The sequence below is a fragment of the Phyllobates terribilis genome, unplaced genomic scaffold (assembly GCF_046119375.1).
Source record: "Phyllobates terribilis strain yellow unplaced genomic scaffold, ASM4611937v1 Scaffold_13__5_contigs__length_258822181, whole genome shotgun sequence".
Classification (NCBI taxonomy): domain Eukaryota; kingdom Metazoa; phylum Chordata; class Amphibia; order Anura; family Dendrobatidae; genus Phyllobates; species Phyllobates terribilis.
This window is the reverse complement of record NW_027362773.1, coordinates 122018512-122045250: the sequence shown is the minus strand read 5'-3', so window position 1 is coordinate 122045250 and position 26739 is coordinate 122018512. Positions and strand designations below refer to the sequence as shown.

At 42.0% G+C, this 26739-nt stretch overlaps 1 protein-coding gene across 4 annotated transcripts in view; it reads left to right on the top strand.

The window, feature by feature from the left end:
• The window catches only part of DPF2 (double PHD fingers 2), a 54562-nt gene extending 28998 nt beyond the window's left edge, over positions 1-25564 (top strand). For 2 of the 4 annotated variants that reach the window (XM_073658566.1, XM_073658569.1), the window contains exons 7-12: positions 9743-9784; positions 14899-15054; positions 17477-17605; positions 20312-20424; positions 20584-20665; positions 21439-22576. In XM_073658566.1, coding sequence (XP_073514667.1) covers positions 9743-9784; positions 14899-15054; positions 17477-17605; positions 20312-20424; positions 20584-20665; positions 21439-21512 — 596 coding nt within the window. In that variant the 3' untranslated portion in view covers positions 21513-22576. Of the gene's footprint in view, positions 1-9742; positions 9785-14898; positions 15055-17476; positions 17606-20311; positions 20425-20583; positions 20666-21438; positions 22577-25369 lie in introns of those variants that run through there. The other 2 variants (XM_073658567.1, XM_073658568.1) reach the window with 2 other exon arrangements.
• The last annotated feature ends 1175 nt before the right edge of the window (positions 25565-26739 follow it).

Sequence of the window (26739 nt, the reverse complement as noted above, 5' to 3'; positions counted from 1 at the left end):
CACATTATAAATCCATGCAACCGGCATGGATTTATAATGTGTGACCAACTTAGATGCTTTAAATGCAGCATCTATAGTCAAAAAAAAAAAATTAAGTTAAAATAAAAAAAACCTGTATGCTTACCTCTCCGGTCTCCTCCCGGCGACTATCCTCTCTAGTCAGCGTACTGCGATGACGTCATTTAGTCAGCTGATGGTCACGCGACCCCTGAAGTCAGCGCTCAGGTGATGGTTGCGTGACCATCAGCTGACTAAATGACGTCACCCCAGGTCCTGCAAGTACACTGCGGGACGCAGAGGAGAGAGGACGCGGCCGGGAGCAGACCGGAGAGGTGAGTATACAGTTTTTTTTTTTATTTTTAACTTTTTTATTTCTTTTTTTTCACCGCGTGGTAGCTGGGATGATGAGGAGTTGTGGTCTCCTCTTCATCCTGGGTACCACACGCTCCGCGATTACGCCTCAAATTCACGGCCATTGAATTTAATTGAAACGCAGCAATTCCACATATACCTGCGGGTTTGCTGCGTTTCAATGTTCCTCAATGGCCGCTTTGTCAAGATTCTCCGAGAGTGGCAGACACATGACCACAAGTATACGATTTGCTTACATGCGGTCACATGCCGACTAGACGTGCTCGGCCTCGCTTAATACAAGTGAAGTGAGTGTGGTAGGAAGTATGCAAATTGTATATTTGTGGCACTGGAGAATCCTGGCAGTGGGCACTACACGCTGTGAGGATTCACAAGACTGCAGTCAGTGTGACTGCAGACTTGAGACGCAATCCTGGACAACCCCTTTAATGTGTAGACTTCGAAGGGAGTCTAAGCAGCAATCCATAAGACACCAAGCCTTTTCATAGAGGTACAATCTTGTAGTAATCTTGACACCTTTCCTGAGCATGACTTCTCACCTTTGTCATCATTCTCCGCACCATGCTATGATGGAATACACTGTCCCTTAATTAAATGTCCCAATACCCCTTATAGGATGCTGTTACTCGCAGTTCTGTACCAGATTGCTTTGTACTCCGTAGCTCTCCGTAGCTGCCTGTGGCCTATTTTATAGCAATGTGATAGATTCTCCTGGGATCTGTTAATGCTGTATGCTATATGAATCATTTATTTAGCAAGCAATTCAATGACTAATGTTTTGTGCTCAAGTTCATTAATTTATTCCAGTGTATTAAATTAAAAATGGACAGTTTGTTGTTCCTTTTCAGTCTTAAAGGGGTTTTCAAGCTGAAATGAAAAAAATCTGCAGTCACTCTGTGTGACTGCAACTGCAGGATTGTGATCGGGTGTAATGTGCACACTGTTACGATACTCCTATATACACAGCACAAGACTGGTCACTTGACCCCATGCATGTGGTTGACATACTGGCGGTCACATGTGGACTAGATTCTCCTGCTCTCTTCTCAGTGTCCTATAGAGAGAAGTGGAGGAGAGTCTAGTCGAAATGTTACCTCCACATACAAGCGATGCAGACTTTTTTCTTTTCAACCCTTGAAAAATCCCTTTTAAAGACTTTGGATTGCTAAGAATAAACAATATATACAGATTTCCAAGTTCCATGGACTGAAATGTATTAACAAAATATTGATTAGCTGCAAGAATAAACATCCGGTGTAATTTTCTGAGTCCACGTCATGCTGCCAAAACACCTCTGACCTGCCTGAAGACATTAGCAGCAGATCATTTTTAAAGTGATTGTGCTGGCATAAGTATTGATGACCTATCTATAAGGATAGGTGATCAATATCCGATCGGTTGGAGTCTGATACCTAGCACTTTCACCAATCAGACTTAATTTGCTCCGGTGGCATTTTTTAAGGAGCCTGCTGAGCACAGCTGCTGCCGGGTACGGCATAGCTCCTATTCCTTTGCACTGAAGCTGTGCTGTGGCAATAACCGCTGCACTTAGCAGTTCCCCATCTGGTCCCAAATAACGGCTGAGGGTGGGGTTGCTTGGTGTCGGACCCCCACCAATCTGCTATTGATGCTAGTAGTTAGGCCATCAATTCCTATGCTCAGATAACCCCCCTTTAAGTTTGCTGAGGGGCATCCATGGAGTTGACTAGTTCTTTCCAGCACATCCCAAGATGTTTAAAAGGCTATCCCAATACTGCTCACCTCTGGAGCATGTGGTGACCATTGGTGGTAATGTCCTATTGTGAGGTGACCATTGGTGGTAGCGTCATGTCTACTGATACCGGACCACCCAATAAGTGACGGGCTTGCTGGAATAACCACTTAATAGGATTGAGATCTGGAAAACTTGGAGGCAAAAGTCAACAGCTTTCCAACAATTTTTGCAGCGTGCATTATCCTGCTGAGAAAGGTGCAAGTTGTGAAATGCCTTTCACTTTTTGTTTTTAAATCTTTTTTTTTTTTTTTTTTTTCCTGTGCTTCAGACGGCCCGATTTTTATTTTATTTTTTTTCATTTAAATATCACAATTTTGGCTTTTGTCAAATCTTTTTACACCTTCACATTTCTTCTCCCCCTGAAAAAAAAAAATCAACCTGCAAATTGACTCTTCTCTTGCTGCCTAATGTATTCAACTTCTTAGCCGGTGCCATAGGTGATCCGGTTATTCATTTCACCTGTCGGTGGTTTTCATGTCCTATTTGATTGGTGTATATCTTCACAGTATTTTTTCCTCCGGCGCCTCCACATTAAGGTTCCCCCTCCCCCCTGTTCATTAGAGGAAACAAAGGGAAAGCTGTTACATTTTCCTCCCCCACTTGTCTTTGGTGTCCGGCATCACCAGAAATGGGCCACCTGCCATGCAGCCGGTGAGGCCCAGTGCCCCCTGTAGTGAGGGGGAGTGCTGCAAGATTTAGAGACCCATCTGTCTGTTCGGACCCCCCATCCTTATGTGAGACCAGCTAAGGATACATCTTTATAGGGGCATCCAGGCGGTTGTCTGATAAGTGAAAAAAAAAGTGATGTGAACATGGCCTAAGCCGTGCTGCTTCCGGTCATCTGACATGATGCTAATAAGCAGGCATTGTTTATGATGAACTTGCCAGATTTAGTCGTACATTTTGCACCTCCTCATTCGTATGCAGGGACAGGAAGGAAGGTGAATAAAGTATATCCCCAGCATGAAAGAAAAAGTGGTATTGCTGCTGAGACCTCCATACCCCAGCATACATATCCAGTACAGCAGCTGCGGCGCAGAGGGCACCGTCTGTGTCACCGCATGCAGCTGGATAGAAATCTGTCACACCGAGCTGCGAGAAGGCTGCAAACTGCCAAACACAAAGAAGCAATTACAAGCGCGCTCAGCGTGTTTGTACCGTCTCATCGGCTCTACCCAAATAAGTTAATTTGTCACTTCCTGCTGAATTCTGGAAAAAAAATTAAGATATTAAGACGGGGAATTGTTCAAATCTAAATATGCAAAACACAAGTTCATTATATGTGAAATATGTTTGCAATCACCACTTTTAATGAAAAAAAAAATCTGCATTCAATGATTTACATTGTAAGTTATATACCAGGAGACAAAATTAACATAGAAACAGACAAATTAGTATTACTCAAGTATGTGAGGACGTATATGAATTGAGCACACACCGATTAGTCATATTAGACTCTCTGTAAGGGGTGCACGCGTGCTGGGGTGTGCACGCGTCTTCTTGTGCAAAGTGGCTTCGGAGAGAAGTGGCAGTTATTTCAGAGGCAGTTAGTCAGGGCAGGAGTCAGGTAACAAACACTTTGACCACTTACTCTCCATTAACTATGTTTCTGTTAGCTCTCACTTTTTCCTCTATAGTCCTCCACTTTCTAATAACCCCTCAAATCCCTACACCAAGTAAGAAACTCTTCATCTCTCCCTCTATTCTCCCCATTCATCTCACCTCCTCCTCCAAATTATTCCTCAGCATTCAATCCTGGATCTCCAAACACAGACAACCACCTCATGCTCTCTCTTGCTCCCACCTGCTAACACTTTCTCTGCTCCTCCTCACTGCTGGAGATATCTCTCCAAATCCTGGTCCTCCTCGCCATATCCCCACAGTCACTTCTACCTCCTATCCACGACCTTCCTCAAACTGTCGCAACCCTTCTAACCTCATACCCATCCAACTAATACCCACCTCCTCAGCTATACTAACAGGAGCTCTATGGAACGCTCGCTCTGTCTGCAACAAACTTTCCTTCATCCACGATCTTTTCATTACAAACAAACTCTCCTTCCTCGCCATCACTGAAACCTGGCTCACCCCCTCTGACACAGCCTCCCCAGCTGCCCTTTCATATGGCGGATTCCACCTTTCCCACACCCCCCGCCCCAATGGCAAACATGGTGGAGGCGTAGGTTTCCTCCTATCGGAACTCTGCGCTTTCACCAAAATCCCACTGCCACCCTCCGTTACACTCCCCTCTTTTGAGGTGCACTGTGTGCGCATCTATTCCCCCTCCAACCTCCAACTGGCCGTCGTTTACCGACCCCCAGGGCAAGCCACCACCTTCTTAGACCATTTCACTACCTGGCTGCTTCACTTCCTTTCCACTGACATCCCCACTATCATAATGGGTGACTTCAACATCCCCATTGACACTCCCCACTCGTCTGTCTCTAAGCTCCTATCCCTCACCTCCTCCTTTGGACTCACTCAATGGTCTTCCACACCCACCCACAAAGATGGCCACACACTGGACCTCATCTTCACCCGCCTCTGTTCCCTATCTAACCTCTCTAACTCACCACTCCCTCTCTCTGACCATAACCTCCTCACATTCTCTACCCTCTCCTCTCCGGGTGCACAATCCCCACTCCACAAACTCACACACCCTCGCAGAAATCTCAAACACCTTGACCTACACTCTCTCTCTGAATCCCTCCTTCCTCTCACAGACATAAATTCCTTGCACGATGCAGACGTTGCTGCTGCTTCATATAACACCACAATAGCTGCAGCTTTAGACTCGATCGCCCCTCTCACACACACCACACCTCGCACATTCAACAGGCAACCCTGGCACACTAAACTTACCAAAGAACTGCGCCGGGCCTCCAGGGTTGCGGAGCGGAGATGGAAAAGGTCTCACTCCATCGAGCACTTCATGGCATTCAAGCAATCCCTCACTAATTTCAAGTCCGCACTCACTACAGCAAAACAAACCTACTTCTCATCTCTCATATCCTCCCTATCTCACAACCCTAAACAGCTATTTAACACTTTCAACTCTCTCCTTCGTCCCCCAGCACCTCCTCCCTCTTCTCTCATCTCAGCCGACGACTTTGCCTCATTCTTCAAACAGAAGATTGACACCATCAGACAAAACTTTGGCCTAAAGTCCACACAACCCCTCCTCATATCTACTCAACCATCCTCCTCCAAACCCCACTTCTCCACCATTACAGAAGGTCAAGTCTCCTCTTTACTCTCCAAATCACACCTCACCACCTGCGAACTTGACCCAATCCCATCCCACCTCATCACTAACCTCACCTCAGTCTTCATCCCAACCCTAACCCACCTCTTCAATCTATCACTAACAACCGGAGTCTTCCCCTCATGTTTCAAACATGCCGCAATCACACCCATCCTCAAAAAGCCCTCCCTTGACCCTTCCTCTCTGACCAGCTACCGCCCCATATCACTTCTCCCCTTTGCCTCAAAACTTCTAGAACAACATGTCCACCTTGAACTGTCCTCCCACCTCTCCTCCTGCTCCCTCTTCGACCGTCTACAATCTGGCTTCCGACCGCATCACTCGACTGAAACTGCCCTGACCAAAGTCACAAACGACCTACTAAATGCCAAATCCAAGCGACACTACTCCATCCTCCTCCTTCTGGACCTGTCATCTGCCTTTGACACAGTGGACCATTCCCTCTTACTCCAGATTCTCTCATCTCTTGGCATCACGGACTTGGCTCTATCTTTGATCTCCTCATACTTAACAGACAGGACATTCAGCGTCTCCCACTCACGCACCACCTCCTCATCTCGCCCCCTATCTGTCGGTGTCCCCCAAGGTTCAGTTCTAGGACCCCTGCTCTTCTCCATCTACACCTTCGGCCTGGGACAGCTCATAGAGTCTCACGGCTTTCAGTATCACCTCTATGCTGACGACACACAGATCTACCTCTCTGGACCCGATATCTCCTCCCTACTAACCAGAATCCCACAATGTCTGTCCGCCATCTCATCCTTCTTCTCCGACAGGTTTCTAAAACTCAACATGGATAAAACAGAGTTCATCATCTTTCCACCCTCTCATTCACATCCCCCATCTGACCTATCCATCAACATCAATGGCTGTTCACTCTCCCCAGTCCCACAAGCTCGCTGCCTTGGGGTAACCCTGGACTCTGATCTCTCCTTCAAACCACATATTCAAGCCCTTTCCACCTCCTGCCGACTCCAACTCAAAAACATCTCCCGGATCCGTGCATTCCTCAGCAAAGACTCTGCAAAAACACTAGTGCATGCCCTCATCATATCCCGCCTCGACTACTGCAACCTCCTGCTCCGTGGCATCCCTTCCAACACTCTTGCACCTCTCCAATCTATCCTAAACTCTGCAGCTCGACTAATCCACCTGTCCCCCCGCTATTCCCCGGCCTCTCCTCTCTGTCAATCCCTTCACTGGCTCCCTATTGCCCAGAGAATTCAGTTCAAAACTCTAACCATGGCATACAAAGCCATCCACAACCTGTCTCCCCCATACATCTGTGACCTAGTCTCCCGGTACTTACCTGCACGCAACCTCCGATCCTCACAAGATCTCCTGCTCTACTCTCCTCTTATCTCCTCCTCCCACACTCGTATACAAGATTTCTCCCGTGCTTCCCCCCTACTCTGGAACTCTCTACCCCAACATATCAGACTCTCGCCGACCGTGGAAACCTTCAAAAGGAACCTGAAGACCCACCTCTTCCGACAAGCCTACAACCTGCAGTAAACACCACTGCACGACCAGCTCTACCCTCACCTACTGTATCCTCACCCATCCCTCGTAGACTGTGAGCCCTCGCGGGCAGGGTCCTCGCTCCTCCTGTACCAGTCGCTGACTCGTTTTGTTAAGATTATGTAAATGCTTTTGTTATGTATATCCCTATCACATGTAAAGCGCCATGGAATAAATGGCGCTATAATAATAAATAATAATAATAATTATACAGATTTCATACCACAGGCTGGGTACACACTGTCTGCAACCAACAGTCAGGATGGAGGCCCAGAAATCCCCCATTATAGGGACCCAGTGTAGAAAAAAACTTCTGACATGTTGTGCATTTCTTTGCAGAAGCCTGCTATGTAGGAAAGAGCAGTCTGAATGGAGACCTATAGGAACCTTAGGCTATTAATTAGAAAAAATGTCAAACACATAGTATAGGCTGAATGCACTGGAGCAGCGTGCACTTAAGTTGTGCATAATACAACCATGACTTAGGCTAGGCCCTTAGACCCTTCATATCTTCCATGCTATAACTTGGGTAACTTTTTGCATCTGTACTGTTGGGATCTTCATTTTTTTTTGTCTTTCAGTCGCAGTTGTAATTCTTATTGTACTACCCTGCTATTGGTTATAGATGAAAATCTGTGTTGACAGGAGCCCTTTAAAGGGTTTAGAGGGAACCTGTCAGTACATTTTTTTTCTCAAAGGGAAGTGGCGGCATATCTGTGAAGGCCTTGTCCCGAAATAAAAATTATACTTGGTTTTTATAGAGATCCAATGTGCCAGTCCATGAGAAATGTAACATAAAAACCATAAGCCATATGCAGATCAAGCTGGATGGGCACTGGGGGCGTACAGTCCAGGTGCTTTGACACACCCTCAGCGCACTTCCAGTCTAATTGGCATAAGGCTCCTATGTTAGATTTCTCTTGACTGACGCATCATATCCCTGTAAAGGAGGTATAATGTTTATTGGTGAACCATTGCCGACATGTTCCATTTAACTTTGCAATCAAGAACTTAATATTCTAAGTATGCATAATGGTTGCTTTCTGTGCAGTTTTCTAGCTGTAAACTTGCACCCAGTACCATTTTAGGCAGTATGATCTTTTACTGGAGGTACATTGTGTTTAAAAATGTATTTGGACAAGGGTACACTTGCAAAGGGACTCTGTCAGCACAAAACGACAGTTCAAGCCAAGCACAGGCGCTCGGTGCACCCTTGGTGTGGCTAAGCAGTTCAGTGCACCTTCCCACCTACTTGTTTTCCATCTGTTTCTCTGCCCTTTTCCGTCCCCCTTTGCCCACAATTGGTGCAAGGGTGCACTGAACTGCTCAGAGCGCCTGTGCTTGGTTTGAACAGTCATTTTCCACCAACACTCCCTCTAACTCTTTAGAGTTTGCAATAATTTATGTTGGTGACCTATCGAACATCGGGTGAAAACTGAGATCCCTTCTAAAGTCGAGCACAAGCCAACATACAAATGCCTCCTACTTTGGTTTGCATGCAGAGATAGCCAATTATTAACGAACGGTCCGATCTTCATGAAAAGTGCCACCAAGATACTTTCTCTCCTACCTGTGTGACCAGGACATTGATCTCTACGATATGTCATCAACCAGTTTTGGTTGTCCTTCTACTGAGATTGAAATAAGAAACCTTGCACATGATCCAAACATATTAAGGTGCAAATTTCAGCTGAACAGATATAATGTCTGATGGTTTGTATCTCTCAGTAGAAATGTTTGCCGGGATGCTATAAATAATAATGTAATGTACCTGTGACTAATTGAATTTCATGACAATTTCTTCTTGGCTTATGTCTGTAGTTTGGAAACATCAGAAAATGATTATTAATAGAACCAGACCTGTTATTCCTGGACTTGGATATGTAGGTCTATGTCTAAATGTAATACATAAAGCATTGCCGCTTTGTAACTAAGAAATAGTTAGCCGCTTTTTAGAAATAAGAATGTAGTGTAACTTACAGAACATTGCACTGCTAATTCTAAGTTAGATTTTGCAATTGTCATTTTTGTGTACATTGATGTGTAAATTAAGTATGCCTGACCTTATATCTGTGGATAATGTAGAGAATCTGTCACAGGAGAATGGCTTTACATCACAGGCTGTCCTCACACCATACACGAATGGCTCATGGGGGTCTCCGGCACCGTTCACTTCTGCATTGGGCACTGACGATGGACGCTGCCGATTTTGCAAATCGACGTATTCAGTGCCCGCTCCTCCCACTGCAAAAGTGAGACGCCCCCTTTTAATCTGGGGATTGGTACTCTGCACGAGCAAAAAAAAAGTCTGTATATGTAATAATTGCAAGATGAAATGGTCTTTGGCTTTGGAGGACATAGCAACTTATTATAAAGCTATTTTACCCCCTGAGACAGATTTTCTTAAAGGCCTAGTGTATACAGTGCAGTTTTGATGCCCACAATTTAGGAAGAATAAAATGTAAGGCATCACACATGCAGTTTTCAGATGTGTTTTTTTGAGCCAAAATCAGATGTATAAGGGAGATACATCTGTGTTGTATGTGTGATTCCAGCCTAATACACGAGAACCTGTGAGCTCATTCATATTTGGAAACCAAATCAAAGCTGCACTGAGTTAAGAATTTGCAGATTTTTCACTCTTAAGATCACAGCAGGTTTTTTTTTTCATTTCAATTTGCATTCCCCCTTTTAAAAAAAAAAATAATAATTTTAAATTAAAAACCTTTTGCTTCAGTTGCTCTTTCTGCTCTTTGTGTAGGTAGCATACTCACCCCTTTCTCTCTATTTCTTTTCTTTCCTTGTTTCAGACAGTTACAAACTAAAGCAAACTTCGAAATTCTCCGAAAGAGGTAGTTAAACTTGCTCGCTTGTGGCTCTAGTCTGCCATCTTCCCCACTCTGCCCGTCTTCTCCTTGGCGTTGCAGCTAAGCATGCTTTGTCTCTTCTCAGCCATGCTATTCGCCATTATGGTGGTGTCTGTAACTTCTACCCATCTGTCTTTTTCATACCCCATTTTCTTAGTATGCTTTTGTCTTGCCCCCTTTGCCTTCTTGTAACTTTGGGGTGGTCACTGTGCTTGTGCTGTTGCGCTAGATATGTCCTGGTAAGTCCTTACTATATTCTTGAGTTTCCTGCTCAGTATCTTGGCCTGATTAAATAAGAAGCCTGGCTTTATTTCTGCTTTATAAGCCTAGTCTGCATTTCTTTCATCTCTGTTGCTATACACAACGTATTGACTTCTTATCCTTCTTAAGCTGATACAACTGATCGATTAAGTCTTTTCTGACATTTTCACGTGAGGACAATTTGTGACATTACCTGCTCTGCCCTTTGTAGTCCATATTGCAAGTTTCTTTCAATTTCATACCTTTTGTAGCCATTGACCATAGCCTAGAAATAGTGATTGCACTGGATAAATGCATGTTTTTTGTTTTTTCACACCTCATTCTTGATCATTTTAATTTTTTTTTGGTTCACATAAACCTCTATTGTAGCACAGTCATTACCTTCCTTAGTTCATTTTGTGCATTTATTTCTTCTTCGTTCCTACGGTTTGATAATTTATAGTGTATTCTTCACCTCTCATTCTCCACTTTGCATGATTGAGCATTTCACCAACACCTGTGGTCATTAAGGGGCCATTTAGACAAGCCGAACGTGGCTGTTAAAACTGCTGTCGAACCGCTATATACAAGCGGATTGGCGGACGTTTAATGGCCCGTTTAGACAGGCTGACCAGTGTCCTAAGCTCACAGAGTGATTGTTAATACGATCGTTCTGTGAACATAAAACATCATTGTAAGGGCTTATTCACACATCCTTGTTCATTTGCCAAAAGCAGGAGAGTAATTTAAAGGGAATATCCGGGACTTTCTGAAAAACCCCAAAAATGTGCCTAAGCACTAATAGGCAGGTAGCTGCTACCTACCTGCCTGTTGTGCACAGCACTGTTCTTCCCCGGCACAGAGCGGTCACAAACTGCTCCTGCCTGGGATTCAGCTGCCTCTGCTGACGTCATGTCGACAGCTGAGGCTTCTTTTCCGCTCCGTTGACAGGGAGGGACTTCTGATTTCATTCTGATTGACAGCAGGCTCCCACAGTTTGACAGGGGTATTCCTGCTTCTCATCAGAATGACGGCAGAAGTCCCTCCCTGTCAACAAAGCAGAGCGGAAAAGAAGCCTCCACTCTGTCGCGGTGACGCCAGCAGAGGGAGCTGAATCTGCGTCAGGACTGGTCTGTGACGGGGAAGAATGGCGCTGGGCACAACAGGTCGGTAAGTAGCAACTACCTTCCTTGTTACTGCTTAGGCACATTTTTTGTTTTTCAGAAATTCCCGGATATCCCCTTTAAACAGAAAAACTATAATTGAAAAATCGACACCTCTTCTGTATATTGGAGACGCTCCTGGGCTTGGTATACAATTTCTGATGTGTGAATGAAACCTAATCGTCCGCACATTCCCTGCTTACACAGGACGATGTGCTGCCGATAACCATGATTTAATGCCAGCATGAACTATCCTATCATCTGAAGGATGAGCAGTTCTCTCTTTTGGGCGAGTGTCAGCTAGTTCACACAAGCTAATATTCTAACAAACACTCATACCCGATTATCGGCTCGTTTAAGACGTTCTGAGACTACTGTGCTCAGGTTCTTACATTTTCTACGGAAATTAGTCTTTTATACTATTGAGCACCCCCTTTTTTTTTATTTATTTATTTTTGTTACTTAAAACGGTTGTCCACTTATCACCTGTGCATAGGATCTGATAACGTATAGATCGGTGGTGGTCTGACGGCTGAGACCCTCACTGATAGATGGAAGGGTCCCTGTTAGAGAAGTGCATTCGTTTGCGTGCCGGACCGCTTCTTCATTCATTGCCTTGGGGATGCTGGACTGTGCACTTGACTTTTTCCAGCAGCCCCATAGGGAATGAATGGAGCGGCTGTTGGGCATGCACACTGCTGCTCCTTTCTAACAGGGTTAAAAGTGTCCTGTTCTCACGATTGATGCTGGCTATAGCAGTCGGACCCCCACCGGTCTATAAACGATCACTGATCATCACTTTCCTTACCTGTACAGATACCCTATACACATTAGGTGGCAGACTTGACTCTGTGCCTACTAATAAAAGACAGATTTAGGTCTTTTGTGCTTGGTTTAGCAATTTTTGTTAGTGCCGGTAGTTCCTTTCTTCCCAAAAAGGATGGAGCAGTTCGCTCCTGCTTTTATTGCTTTGTACTGTAGGCCGATATAATGGAGGGTGACCTTATTGTTCTGTGATTGACTTGAGGAAAAATTAGTAATTTTGGATTTTCTTTGATTTTTGTAACTGAGTTAATATAAGATTCCTACCATTCATTGGTTATATTTTTGTGTAAGGTTTGAGTGTGAAGTCCCATGTTTAGTTTTTTGTTCTGGGGTCTCAAATTCAGTTTTGGCTACCAGTGTAGGTGATTTGTGGACTTCAATTTTTTTGTTGGTTGTTAAATACCAGTTGTTGGGAGCATGGATGATAACAATGCTTTGGATAAAGGAGGAATTTAATAATATAATTCTTATGTTCCTTAGATACCCGGGAGAGTACATCACATTGGTGAAGTCTGTGTTCTTGTGCTGAAAATCTTGCACAGCTTCCTCAAGACACGGTCATTGATGTAAATGGACTGAGCCATGTCAAATGGTTTTTACCGTCTGTCTCGGAGTAGGCTCCTTCGGATTTTCTGCTGAAGATTTTCCTGTGGAAAATTGTCTGTATATTGCAACACTAGTGTTGTGAATGAGGCCAAGTCTATGTTCGCATGTCCAGCCGCAATCCGCTAGAACGGATCCAGCCGCAATCCGCTAGAACGGATCCAGCCGCAATCCGCTAGAACGGATCCAGCCGCAATCCGCTAGAACGGATCCAGCCGCAATCCGCTAGAACGGATCCAGCCGCAATCCGCTAGAACGGATCCAGCCGCAATCCGCTAGAACGGATCCAGCCGCAATCCGCTAGAACGGATCCAGCCGCAATCCGCTAGAACGGATCCAGCCGCAATCCGCTGGCAAAAAAGATGTGAAGATAAAACTTTAGTCCGTTTTTAAAAAACTGATTTCTGCTGATTCCGTTTTGTTTTTATTAATACTGAAGTCTATGGAAAACGGATCTGTTAATCAGCCATACGTGTTTTTTTTCCATTTGTAACGGATCCAGTCAGCAAAAAAACTGATTCTTTATAAATGAAAGAAAAATGGTTACTGGACATGTGAACATAGCCTTAAAGGTGTTTGTCCACTTTCAGGAAAGTGGACCCCAAATATTGTACAATGCCTAAAATAACAAACAGAAGGTACTCTCCTCCTTCCCTGGCTCCAGAAATGGCTTCCCTCTACTGTCATCTGTATTTTGTCTGCAGCGGTGCAGAGGTACAGCACAAGCTGCTGAAATTAAAGGGGTTGTCCACTACTAGGACAACCCCTTCTTAAACTAAATGTTAGTTCACAGCATTTGGAGTCCACTTTCCTTAAAGTGAATCTAGTAGGATCAACCCTCCAAAGTAGTCTATATGGGCATGTACGTCATAGGAAACTGAATAAAATGATGCCTTGAAATCTGCGATCCGATGTCTTATTCCAGATAAATCCACATTTTTCTTATTTGTAAATAGCCTCTTCCAGACTCTGGTGAGAACGTTACCCAGAAGATAAGTCGGCCTCCAGAGATTAATGTACATGAAGGGGGAGTTACCAGTGTGAGACAAGTATCTAACACACAACAGAAGAAATATTTATTGTCTTCTTGCAAACACATTTTTTGCAGTTCTGAGCTCTGTTGTATTGTAACAATATTGCAGCCCTGCCTGCCTGTGAGATGGAAACTGAAGCTGAGAAAAACCTGCAGATGTGTTAGGTATAATCACACACAGCTGTGCAGAGAGTGGCCATCACACTGGTAACTCCCCCTTCATGTATAATACTCTGTGGAGAAAGAGTTATCTTGCAGGCAGTGTCCTCCCCAGAGCCTGGACGATTCCATTTATATAAAGTGATAAATGATTTCTCAGTAACAAGGCATCTGATATGAGACATACAGGGATCACCATCCTCAGTAGTCTATAACCTGTATGTCCATATTAATTATTATTTATTATTATAGTGCCATTTATTCTATGCCACTTTACATTTGAAACTGGTATTCATTGCAAAAACAATAGGTCAGATAGGTCAAATGAGGTGACAGATTCCCTTTAATGAATACTCCCCACACGCTGCGGGCACAATCTGCAGGGTATATTGACCAGCACTGCAGATGCAATATTGACAGCTTGTCAAGTTACGCTGTGGATTTAACCTGTTGCAATTCAACGGGACAAATGTGTGGAAATGCCACAGTGGTCAATTCCGTAGTTGTTGCGGAAAGACACCCTTGTGTTAAGTAATCACTGGTGACCGGGGATCAGACTTCACTAATGTGATCTCAGATTTTTTTTTGGAGGACTGTACTTCCCTCAGATGTCTGCACGATGGCACATACATTACTTAGAGGTAATTTAGTGCCTGACAGAATCGAATACAAAGCACCTGGCCATTTTAGGCGCTCTGTTTCCCGCAGGTCCCAATCCCATAGATTTGCCCTGAATGTCTTTCATTGAAATATTTGTTACATTGTGGTTAGTTCAGGCAACCCTTCACTGCACAGGAGCTGCGATTGTGCTGTATCGCCCTAGTTTGGTGGTCGTAGATTATAACCTTGCGGCTTATCTGTCAGCCCACCCATGCTTTGCTGTTTCATATTAACCTATTGACTGTCTTATACTTTATGGAAGTCTTGCAGTCAGTTTCCCTACCTCTTTTTTTCTTTTTGCTGATTTATCTGTTTTATCTTTTATTTTCTAGTGATTTTTCGCTTTGCTTCATTTTTTTTTCTTCCTTTTATTCTCTCCCTCTCTACTACTACTACTTTATTTCTTTTTCTCATAGTTTGTGGAAAGCGTTACAAAAACCGACCTGGTCTGAGCTACCACTATGCGCACTCCCATTTAGTGGACGAAGAAGGAGCTGGAGCGGAGGACAAAGAAGACTCTCAGCCGCCCACACCCATAATGCATAGGCCAGAGGAGCAGAAGAGTAAGACAGGTACATCACCGGGCCGTCTTCCCATCATCTCAGATACTCCATGCTTATTTCATACATCTAGTTGCCTGGTATACATAGCAAAAAGCAATAGGTCAGATAGGTCAAATGTGGTGACAGATTCCCTTTAATGAATACTCCCCACACGCTGCTGGCACAATCTGCAGGGTAAATTGACCAGCACTGCAGATTCAATATCTGTCAAAAAATTTGGGAGTTGCAACATTCAGTGATGTGGAGCATTCACATATAAACCTAGAGGCTCATTTACAAGCCCTGATTGACGATCTAGTGTGTTGTTAGATCCTCGCTTTGGTACCATAGAGTTTCGTAAATGCAAATAATAATCTAGAAATTACATGATAAAAATGATTTGGCTTTTCCTGCCAATTAGCAGAGTTTTTAACGCCTTCACGACCTATGACGTAGAAGTACGTAATGGGTCATGTATCCCCCTTTGATGCAGGCTCCAGCACTGAGCCTGTATCTTTCCCGGCACATGACAGCTGATTTCATCAGCTGTCATCTGCCCCTAACCAGCCGCAGGTGAAATCGGAATCCACCCGCTGCTTCTAATATATTAAATGCTACGATCAATCTCTGACTGCGGCATTTAACATGATCGCGCCAGAGGTGTGTCATAAATCTCGCTCGCCGGCAGATGATTTTTGCTACACATAAGTGATCAGACGATCACTGCTTTGAGTTAAAAAAGTAAGAAAATTGTTTTTAAAAATCTAAGAAAAAAGTTATATACAAGCTCAAATCACCCCCCTTTTGCCCCATTCAAAATAAAACAGTTAAAAAAAAATAAAATAATCCAAAATACATATTTGGTATCGCTGCGTTCAGAATCGCCCGATCTATCAAAATATAAAAATAGTCTGATCGGTAAATGGCTTAACGAGAAAAAAATCATAACCCTAGAATTGTTTTGGTTTTTTTTTGGTCGCCGTAACATTGCAATAACAGGTGATCAAAACATCTCGTCTTCCCCCAAAATGGTATAAATAAAAACATCAGCTTGGTGCGCAAAAAATAAGCCCTTAGCCAACCCCAGATCCAGAAAAAATGGAGACGCTACGGGTCTCGGAAAATGGTGCTTTTTTTTTTTTTTTTTTTCCCTCCACCACTTAAAAATGAACCTATATATGTTTGGTACCTATGAATTTAGGCTATGTGCCCACGATGCAGAAATGCTCAGGATTTTTTCCTGAGCGTTTCTGCATCTCCCTGGCAGAAAAAAACGCATGCGGATTGTACATGCGTTTTCCTGCCAGGGACATGCGGAAGTGAAGCGTTCTTCACTGGCATTTTTGCATGCAGGTTGACAAGCGCTTTCCAAGCGATTTTAGCATCACCTGGAAAGTGCTTGACAACTCAGTCACACTATATAAATCCATGCAACCGGCATGGATTTATATAGTGTGACCCGAGAGAATGTCAAAAAATAAAAAAATAAATGTATACTTACCCTCCGATGGCCCCCGAGACTTGCTGCGCTCCTGTGCTGGCTGCCGGCAAATCGCGGTACGCTGTACTGAAAGACCTGCCGTCACATGACTGTGATGTCACCGCAGGTCCTACAGATCTGCCCGCGATCTATCGGCAAGCACAGGGAAGGAGTCCGGGGGCTGTCGAAGGTGAATATAATCTTTATTTTTTATTTTATTCTTTTTTTACAGCTGTTAATGGTACCTGGGTCCGGAGGAGACTCTCCTCTCCTCTACACCCGGGTACCATCCGCACATTAGAACGCGCCAATTACACATGTACAGATGCAGTGATGCAGATTCCATGCGTTCCAATGCAAGTCAATGGCGGCCAAAATGCAGCACTTCCGCAAAATAATTGGTAGTGCTGCTTTTTTTTCCGCAGAAATTTCTGCAGCATGTGCACAGCACATGCTGATTATCATTGGGGAACATGGCAGGCCTTCTACCATGCGTTCTTTAAGCGTTTCTGCAGCGTTTTTACCGCTGCGGAAACGCTTAAAAAACGCATCGTGGGCACACAGCCTTATACTTACCTGGAGGATCATAATGGCAGGTCAGTTTTAGCATATAGTGAACATGGTTAAAAAAAAAAAAAACCTGTGGAATTGCACTTTTTTTTTTTTTTTCCAATTTCACCGCACTTGGATTTTTTTTTCCCCGTTTTCCAGTACACTGTATGGTAAAATCAATGGTGTCATTCAAAAGTACAACTTGTCCCACAAAAAACAAGCCCTCATACGGCCATATTGACTGGAAAAGTAAAAAAGTTATGCCTCTGGGAAGAAGGGGAGCAAAAAATGAAAGCACAAGAAACATAACCCCTTCACGACCATGGGATTTTAACAAAATAGTCCCTATGATAACTTAAAAGTGATCTTGGAAAGTAACTGATGCTTCCTTTTGTTTTGTTCTCTCATTATTCCTTGTAGCCAAGAAGGGCCCAGATGGTCTCGCTTTGCCGAATAATTACTGTGACTTTTGCCTTGGAGATTCGAAGATCAACAAGAAAACGAACCAGCCCGAAGAGCTGGTATCTTGCTCAGACTGCGGTCGCTCGGGTATGAGAGGCAGGGTAAAGAGGGTGATACAATGAGCAGTATGAGAGCTCAACAGTTACCTGGTTGTCAAGATGGCTGGGTGGTTTATAGACTGACGGAAAAGTTTACATATTGGGAAGTTTTACCATTCTTGGTCGAAATGCATGCCCTTCCCCACTTACCGATGTGCGTTGGGCGCCCCTCATTTCTCCCACCTTCCCGCAAAACTATTGAGAGAAAAGTGCTTCTACTATTGCCTCTCCCATGTTACTAGCTGACAATTGAGAAAAAGAAAAAACAAACAAACAAAAAAAAAAACAATTAGACTATAGTTGTGGTGCAATAAAGTAACATGTTACTGTAATTAAATAATTTAAAAATGCCAGATGTCATTGTGCTTTATAATGAAATGCAATCTAATATAACTATGCAAATAAATGTGAAATCAATGCAACAGACGGAGCGGTCTGCAGAAAAACTAGTATGTGTGGGTTCATGTTTTGTAACCGAAGAGAAGACTGACACTGTGTTCTTATTAAAGATGGGTTGCATCAGTTTCAGAATTTCTGCAGTGAGGTGATATCATTTATTCATCGGTTTAAGCTCAATAAACCATATATAATGGCTTGGCCATCACCTGTGGTAGCCTATTTTGTTTTTAGGTGTACACAGCACGTCTATAATTTTTGTATTTAGCGTTTGAGAGAACCAGTCACCTCCAAAAATACTTCAATATGAATGCTACTTACCTGCAATGTCTGACTGCCTTACTGGAGCTGCGGCTACAGGGAGAAGATGAAGTTATGTTGTCCCTGCAGCTGCTCGCTTACGGTCATCAGGGCGGTGCAGGGAGCGCACTTGGTTCCCCAGAGCATTGACAGCCTGCTCTGCACACATGCTGCAGAGTGAGCTGTCAATCAATCTGCTGGGGAGGGACTACAGCCACAATGACTGTTATAAGCGGTCCTGTAATCGCTCCCTTCTCCACCCCGATGACTGGAAGCAAGAGGCTGGTGGGGGCAATAAAACTTCATTGTTTCAAGAGGAATGGGGTAAACACAGATTACCACTATATGTGCAGGTAAATAGCATTTGTTTTGTGGTTTTTTTTGTTGTTGTAGGTGACCGGTTCCTTCTACTGCACTCAGCATCTAATACACGATTAAACGTTCTAAGGAAAGCCTTATGGGCACTTTTTTTTTTTTTATTCAATGTGAATGTCCCATCCTTTATTTTCTTATTTATATTACTATTATTTATATTATTATTATTATTTATCATATATATATATATATATATATATATATATATATATATATATATATATATATATATATATATTTTTTTTTTGTACACCTTTAGGGACAGCCATTTTATTTATTTTTTTTAATTAAGGTATTTCTGTCATATAAATATATAATAAGCATTACATATAGCAGCTGCTGTTGAGTGGGGTCCGGGCACTGAGACCTCCACCGATCGCTGATAACACCACTCTGAAGTGTGCCGCTCTTGTAAGTGGTGCGCATACAGAGCTGTGCATGTACACAATAGTAAGCCTGGCTCCGTGATGAGAGCGCTGTTTGGACCCCTAGGTTAACTATTGAGCGTGTACCTTGGTTCGTGTGTTTCTTGCTTCATTAAAAATTGTGCTCTCTTTGGCTTGAAGGTTTTTGTTTCCCTGCTGATTGCGAACCGCAGACTGAGTTATTTGAGAATCCTTCAGTGAGATTGTTCTGACTGGACAGCTTGTATTTTTTTTTCCCTTAACTCTGTTAATTTATGATCACATGAATGTTCAGCTCCTCTGCTATGTTTTGTGGTCCTAACTGAACTGATGGGTAAGAGCAACAAACTTTCCTGTTAGAACCAGCTCCCTGATGGATTCTCAGTTGACTCATTCATCAGCCTTAAAAGTCAAACTGTAAAAAAAAAAAAAAAATTCTGAAGGTGTTCATATACTTTTAATAGTTTTCAAATCTGTAACAATCTGTCTTAATGCTGCTTCTTTATAGCAGTCAGTGCTTTGTTTCACTCATACCGAGCCTACCAAATTCCCTGCATGGACATAAAGAAATTCTAGCCCAGTGCATGGGAACTTCCAGCATGCCATCTATGCATTGAACATCATATAAAAACTACATGCATTGGGCTACTAAACTACTAGTGGCTACCAGGTTTCCTTTTAAAATGTGTATCTATGCGGGGAGTTAGGGGCTTTTTATCCAAAAAACTGCTGACTCTATTCTACTTCGGGATGTTAGTCGCTGTCAGACGAGGCATGTGTAGTAATCACCACTGTATTAAGTGTTATTTTTTACTTTTAATTGTAAGGCTTTATGCAACAACTTCTTGCTAAAAGTGAACTTTGGTTTAGTGGAGATACTGTGTTTTTTTTTTTTTTTTTGCCTTTGTCCTACAGAAAAAAATACTCAACTGTTATGAAGGAAATAATTGCTAAGCTGTCCAGTATGAGATAATGATGGCCGTGGATTCCTTGAATTCTCATAATCACGTCATCTTTTTTTAAAATATTTTATTTTGTGTTTCCCTTTGCATTGTGATGTTATACGCTGCATTGTTAAGCAACCGCCTCTTCTACTCCATCACCACTGGGGGTAAAAAAAATAATTGCAAGACAATGAAGTTTTATGCGCATATTTTAAAACCAAAAAAACAAAACTATTTTGGACCCTATTCTGAGCCCCGTTTTTCTTGCGGTCATAGGGCACCCCTCCTGTTTGCAGTTTACACCGGTGATGATGGCCGCAGTGAAGACATACCGCTGGCAGTGCATTGAGTGCAAGTGCTGTAACATTTGTGGGACATCGGAAAATGACGTGAGTACATTTTTTCAATTTATTTCCAAAGTGTGGACTAAACTTTAGATGTGATTTATCGCCTGCACTTTTATTTTTCTTTATCTCTCTTGTTTTACTGTATCGGTGCCTGTAGATATGTTATGTCCTAGACATTTTCTGAGCCTTTTATTTTCATAGGACCAGTTGCTGTTCTGTGACGACTGCGATCGAGGATATCATATGTACTGTCTCTCTCCTCCTATGGCAGAGCCTCCTGAGGGTAAGTCCAAAAAAAAAATGTAAAGAAAAATAAAGTTTTCTCCACTATACTGGAATCCCATTAGGCTATGTTTTTTTATGCACATTTTCAACTGTGTCTTACAGTACCAGCAAAGTCTTGAGATTTCAGAAATTTTATGCACACGCATTGGATTTTTTTTCCTCACTGTTTTGTTGAAGAGCTGTGTTTTTGCAAAATGCAGCAGGCCCCTTTTCAGGCCCCTTTTCAGGCCCCTTTTCAGGCCCCTTTTCAGGCCCCTTTTCAGGCCCCTTTTCAGGCCCCTTTTCAGGCCCCTTTTCAGGCCCCTTTTCAGGCCCCTTTTCAGGCCCCTTTTCAGGCCCCTTTTCAGGCCCCTTTTCAGGCCCCTTTTCAGGCCCCTTTTCAGGCCCCTTTTCAGGCCCCTTTTCAGGCCCCTTTTCAGGCCCCTTTTCAGGCCCCTTTTCAGGCCCCTTTTCAGGCCCCTTTTCAGGCCCCTTTTCCGCAATGGGGAGTGCAAAAAAAAAAGTATCAGGTTTTGCTGCGTTTTTGATGACACAGCCTGAGGTAGTTGAATCGGGTTATTTTATTTTATTTTTTTTGCACAAAAGATAAATGTACCCGGACAAAAATGCATCAAAAATTCATCAAAACCTGCTTTTTTGACACAGCTTCTTTAATGGCAAGAAAGCAGGTTTTGCATGTGAAAAAAACATGTCAAAAATGCAACGTGTGAACATAGCCTTACTATTATAGTTTTTTCCCTTCCCCTAACATTGCTTTCTCTTATTTCTTAGGAAGCTGGAGTTGTCATTTGTGCCTGGCTCTTCTTAAAGACAAAGCTTCTATTTATCAGAACCAAAACTCCTGACACTTTAGCCAAATAGACAATACAGGGTGAGGAGCACTGCGGAGCTTGTGGACCTGATCCTTCACCACTTCATGGAATAAAACAGATTTTTTTTTTATATATATAAACACAAATGCTTCTTTATCCACAAACTGTGTATATGTATGTGTGTGCACACACGTAAATATGCACAGTGTGGCCCTCATTGCAAAATGTGTCGGGTAGGCTGCAAAATATATAAAAAAAATTAACCTCTTGATTGCTGGAACTCTCTCCCATCTGTCATAGACCACATGTTTAAAGTGAGGGGGCGATCCCAGGTTTTTACCTGCGTTCTAGCTTAGATTTTTAGAGGTGTGAAATGCTGGTACATACGGATACATTTGCAGTATACAGATCCTCAACTCACACTTTCATGGGTACTTCAAAACATACCGTATGGTGTTTTCCTTCCCTGGAGAAAACTGGTGTTTAATGGGGGGAGAGCGAAAACTTGTGTATGATACTTTGCAACCTAATTTATCAGTACTAAAGCTGTCAGCCCCTTCCCGAAAAATACAACCTTCCAGCGCTATTTCTGCTGGATTCTCTACACTCTTATTGCTTACTAAATGCTTTTCAGCATTGGAAGAAGTTGCAATATTCATTATTTTTCTAGAGTATACATATATATTTTTTTAAAAATACCTGGATTAAAGGGGAAGTGACTGATGGGCATTTAGATCTATAGACCCATTAAAGTATCCATTTATCATTATAGCATAGGACATTTTAACTTAAGAAAATAAAGTAATCATTGTATTTAGTAAACTAGGTATCACTTTTTTTTATTTTTATTTTTTTTATTGTCCCTCTTGCTAAATCAAGTTATGAATTGTACTCATGTCAAAATGTTTGCAAAATGTTGCATGTTCACCGGAATAAGTGGCATCTAGCACACGATCATGGGCTCAGTGAGCAGGTGTCACTTTTTAGACTTTTCACCCAACTCCTTATAAATAATAAAGGGAATCTATTGTGAGTATTTTTGGGATTTCGGTTTACTTTTGTGTTTTTTGGCCTATAAAAAGTTTTCCTAAAACAAATGGTTTAATGTTGGAGAACATCGGTATGTGCAGTAATGACAAGAAGAGTACTGGAACATGGCAGATCACCAGATTTATTGGATTTTTAAAGTTTAAAATCCAGTTTGCACAAGGCTTCTTAAAGTTGCTAACTTGGCCATTGAAAGGGTAATCTTAGAAAGTGATGCTGTGTCTGTAGGATATGCTATCCTTTTCTAATCAGCTGGGTCTGACATATTGCACTGCGTCCTCTCAATTCTAGCGGTCTGGGAACTGCAGCCAATCCCATGCCTCTGTCCACATGCAGAGGTGGCCACGGAAGGGGACCAGCGCTAAGCCATTACTCTTTCCATGCTAGAAGAGCATCTTTCAAGGGGCAAAAAGTTTTAGAAAAAAAGTTATGTTTCCTAAGAACCCCTGACTGATGACGTGCTGCAAGCAGTTGCTTTTGGAGGTAGTAAAAAAAATAAAATGTGCTTTATACCCATCTCTATTATTCTCCCCAAGATGGCTGTATATTGCAATCTATGAAGTTCAGAGTTTGTGATTTTATTTATTTTTCGATGCACCCTATCACATACTGTTTTGCTTAAAGTCCTCCAAGAACTTGCTCAACCTGGGGTCAGGCAAAGGCACAACCTGTCCATGTTATCTGGAATATTTTATCTGTCACCACAGAGTGCACTTGTTTGTTAGCATCCTATTAAATAATGAAATATACCTATACCGACATAGCGTCACAATATGACTGGTGTGTACACGAGACCAAAACGTTATGGTGGATTTCTTACAATCTTGGAGGCCTCTATCACATCAAGAGCCAGGAAATTCTCTAGCGGTGAAGACGTACAACACTAAACATGGTAGCACATTGGGAGAGCTCAGGGTCCAATACCAGCTGTCTTATGTGACTGACATAGAACTTACTGTAATACATTAAACTCTTATTAAGTTACAGGAAACAGGTCAGTTTTTAATCTCTTCTGGCTTTTCTTTATTAAGAATTAAATGCCCTGTGCCGGTTTTTCTATCTTTTTTCCAATTGCTGTTGGTTTGAAATCCCAAAATGAAAAATTAATCTTGGTGGATTTATCTCTGCATTACTTAATGTGGAAGGAAGTGTGCGTAAAATCTCTGGATCTAAATCATTGCTGAAGCCGCTATTTGTGGACATCGATGGTAACAAAGTGCTATTTTAAGGCCTAATACTTAAGGAATAAATGAAGACTCCTTGGCTATGTGATTATTTAACCATTCGGGTCCTAGTTTTAAAGTGGCCTGCATCATCCAAATGAGTAGTCAAACATCTGATGGGGAGGGCTGTATATATAATATTTTTTTTCTTAATTTTTTTTTTCCTATTTTTCTTTTTCTTCTTTTTCTTTTTTTCTTTTTCTTTTTCCTTACACAGTTGTATTTGCACACCTCATTGAGACCCCGCAAAACAAGTTTATTTGCTTATATAGTTCTATCATATTCCACAGGTCTTTACAGACATTATCATCGCTGTCCCCATTGGGGCTCACAATCTACATTCCCTATGTCTTTGGAGTGTGGGATGAAACCCACGCAAACACGGGGAGAACATACAAACTCCATGCAAAAAAGAAAAATGAATAAACCGCACAGCTTCTCCTACCTATTACAATGTTAATCACGGACCCATACATGAGTAATTTTTTATCCGTGACTCAAATACAAACATGTCTCAATGGTTTGCTAAAAAAAAAAAATGAACATTTTGAATATTGTATAGTTTATAATGAAAGAAGCATTACTTGCCCAGCCAATGGCCTTCTGTTTCAGTGCCACCAGTTCTGTGATTGCCGTCAGTCCTGCAGCAGTCATGTCATATAGCAATATATGTGATATCCTCATTGCTGGACTGGTGGGATCACGGCGACACTGAAGCAAAAGGGAATTGAACAGGTAAGCTTACATTTTTTTCCCTTTTCTAGCTTTTATTTGAAAGTCCTGGACTATCCCTTTAAGAGCTAATAGGACATATAATTTAGGAGGGGTTATTGGTATGAGTGGCCTAGGAGAGTTAAAAGCTAAAGTGTATGTATAGTTTCAGTTTGATTTAAATATGAAAATATCCTGTTTTTAATTTTTGTAAGGTTACTTCTAGTTCAGTTTTTTTATTATATTTTGCACCAAAGCATTTAAAGAAATTTTTTTTTTTTTAAAGCAATTTTACAATTTTGTATTAGTTAAACTTTTTTGGAATGTGAAGAATTTGACAGATGAAAGGGAGCATGGCAGTAACATCAGACTTTGTAGGGTGGGTGTTTTTTTTTTTTTTTTTTTTAATCACCTTACAAAAGAAAATGAGACTAAATAATAAGAAGCTTCTGGGGTTCGTTTATTTTTTTGTTATCACTGACAGTTGTTACAGACCCGAACAGGAGTTTGACATTCGCAGCATAATTTTAATGTTGCTTCAGTAAGAGAATTTGGCCATTTGTTTGTTTGTTTATTTTGTGTTTATTTAGATCTAATCTTTCCGCATTTGGTTACAATGCCATTTTTTTGTTGCCTTTCTGTTTTGGCATTGCTGCTTTTCCAGGCTTCTCTTGTAGTGATATAAATATTAATTTCCTGTCTTAGGAAGATGTTTTTTATTACACTGTAAACATGCAGAGTAAAAGGTTTTGTCGCGTCAAGTGCCAGATTTAAGTCAGAGATTACGTTTTTCTTTGCCTTTCCATTTACATATTTTTCTTGTCGTGATTAAAGATATGTACATTTTTTTTTTTTTTTTTTAGCTTGTGTAAGGGTGCTTTCAAACTGCACTTTTCTGCACTTTCGCAGGTCCCGTCGGGGCTTGTGTCCGAACCCCCCACACCCACTCAATATGGGATTCGAACGTATGGACTGAGGGGGCCATAGACTATGGTACCAGCAGAGCGAACGTGCGCTCTGACGTGCATCATTTTCGCTGTTAAGTCCTCTTTAAGGCCTATGTAATTATATTCTCATTGCTAATAAATAAACTCCTTGACTTTTCTTATGTTTTTTTAAGTTCTCTTTTGGCATCTGTTAATTTTTTATTTTTCTATAAATCTGCACATAGGCCAGTTTTACACTGCAATTCTGAAGTCCACCAGTAGGGGTCATTCACCGCCTGTCCTCTGCATTATGGCTGCCCAAGTCCTTGCAACAATTAGATCACAATTAACTATTAGAATTTCTCGAATTTTATTGGTGACTGATGGCTCATCACAGCTCATTTCACTGGCAAATAAAGGCATTGCCAGTCTTATTTATTTTTTTTATATACAGGTATCAATAGATGCTCAAAATTAAATCTGATATAATTTTGAATGTGACTTTAAAGTTAATATTTCAAATGATAAACCAGATAAAAATTTGCTTTTAGCCTCATCTGTGTTTGTGATCAGTATTGGACTCCTAGGTTTAAAACCAGACTTGCAGTTCATACATACTTCCCATGTTTGTGGGGATTTACTCAAGTCCCTGTGTTCCAGTCTAGAACCACGCTGACATATACATTTAATGGCCGCTTTATTAAGAGACACGCCATCCCAGTGTGCAGCATAAAATCAAGTTGGCAAGTTTGTTTTGAATCCGTTTGTATGAGTCTGCATTAGTCTGGGAAAGTCTAGTGATCTGAGCAACTTCAATCAAATACATGGTCATTGGTTCTAGATTATAAGGGGTCGGTATTTAAAAGGGACCCTGTCAGCACAGAATGACTTTACACCAAGTAAAGGTGCTTCGTGCACCCTTGGCGTGGCCAAACATTTAAATACGCTTTCACACCTACTTGTTTCGCTCAATCTTCACCCCTCCTTCTTTGATTGACATAGGGCCAGGGAAGGGTGGAGATAGATGGAAAACAAGTAGATTTACTGAACTATTTGGCCACACCCAGGGTGCACTGAACTTTTTGGTCATGCCAAGGGTGCACTGAGCGCCTGTACTTGATTGAACAGTTCTGTGCTTAGAGTCCTTTTACTACACTACCCCACACACAGTGATTTTCTTGTGCAAGGAATTGAGTCTATACCAAGATCTGTGTTATAGAGAAAAAATATAAAACGCGAAGGAATCCTGTGCTCAGAAAAGGAAAAGACTCCAGTGGGCACAAGAGCAAAAAAATTGGATCACTGAGCAGTGGAAAAACATTGCCTGATCAGATGACTCCAGATTTTTGTTGC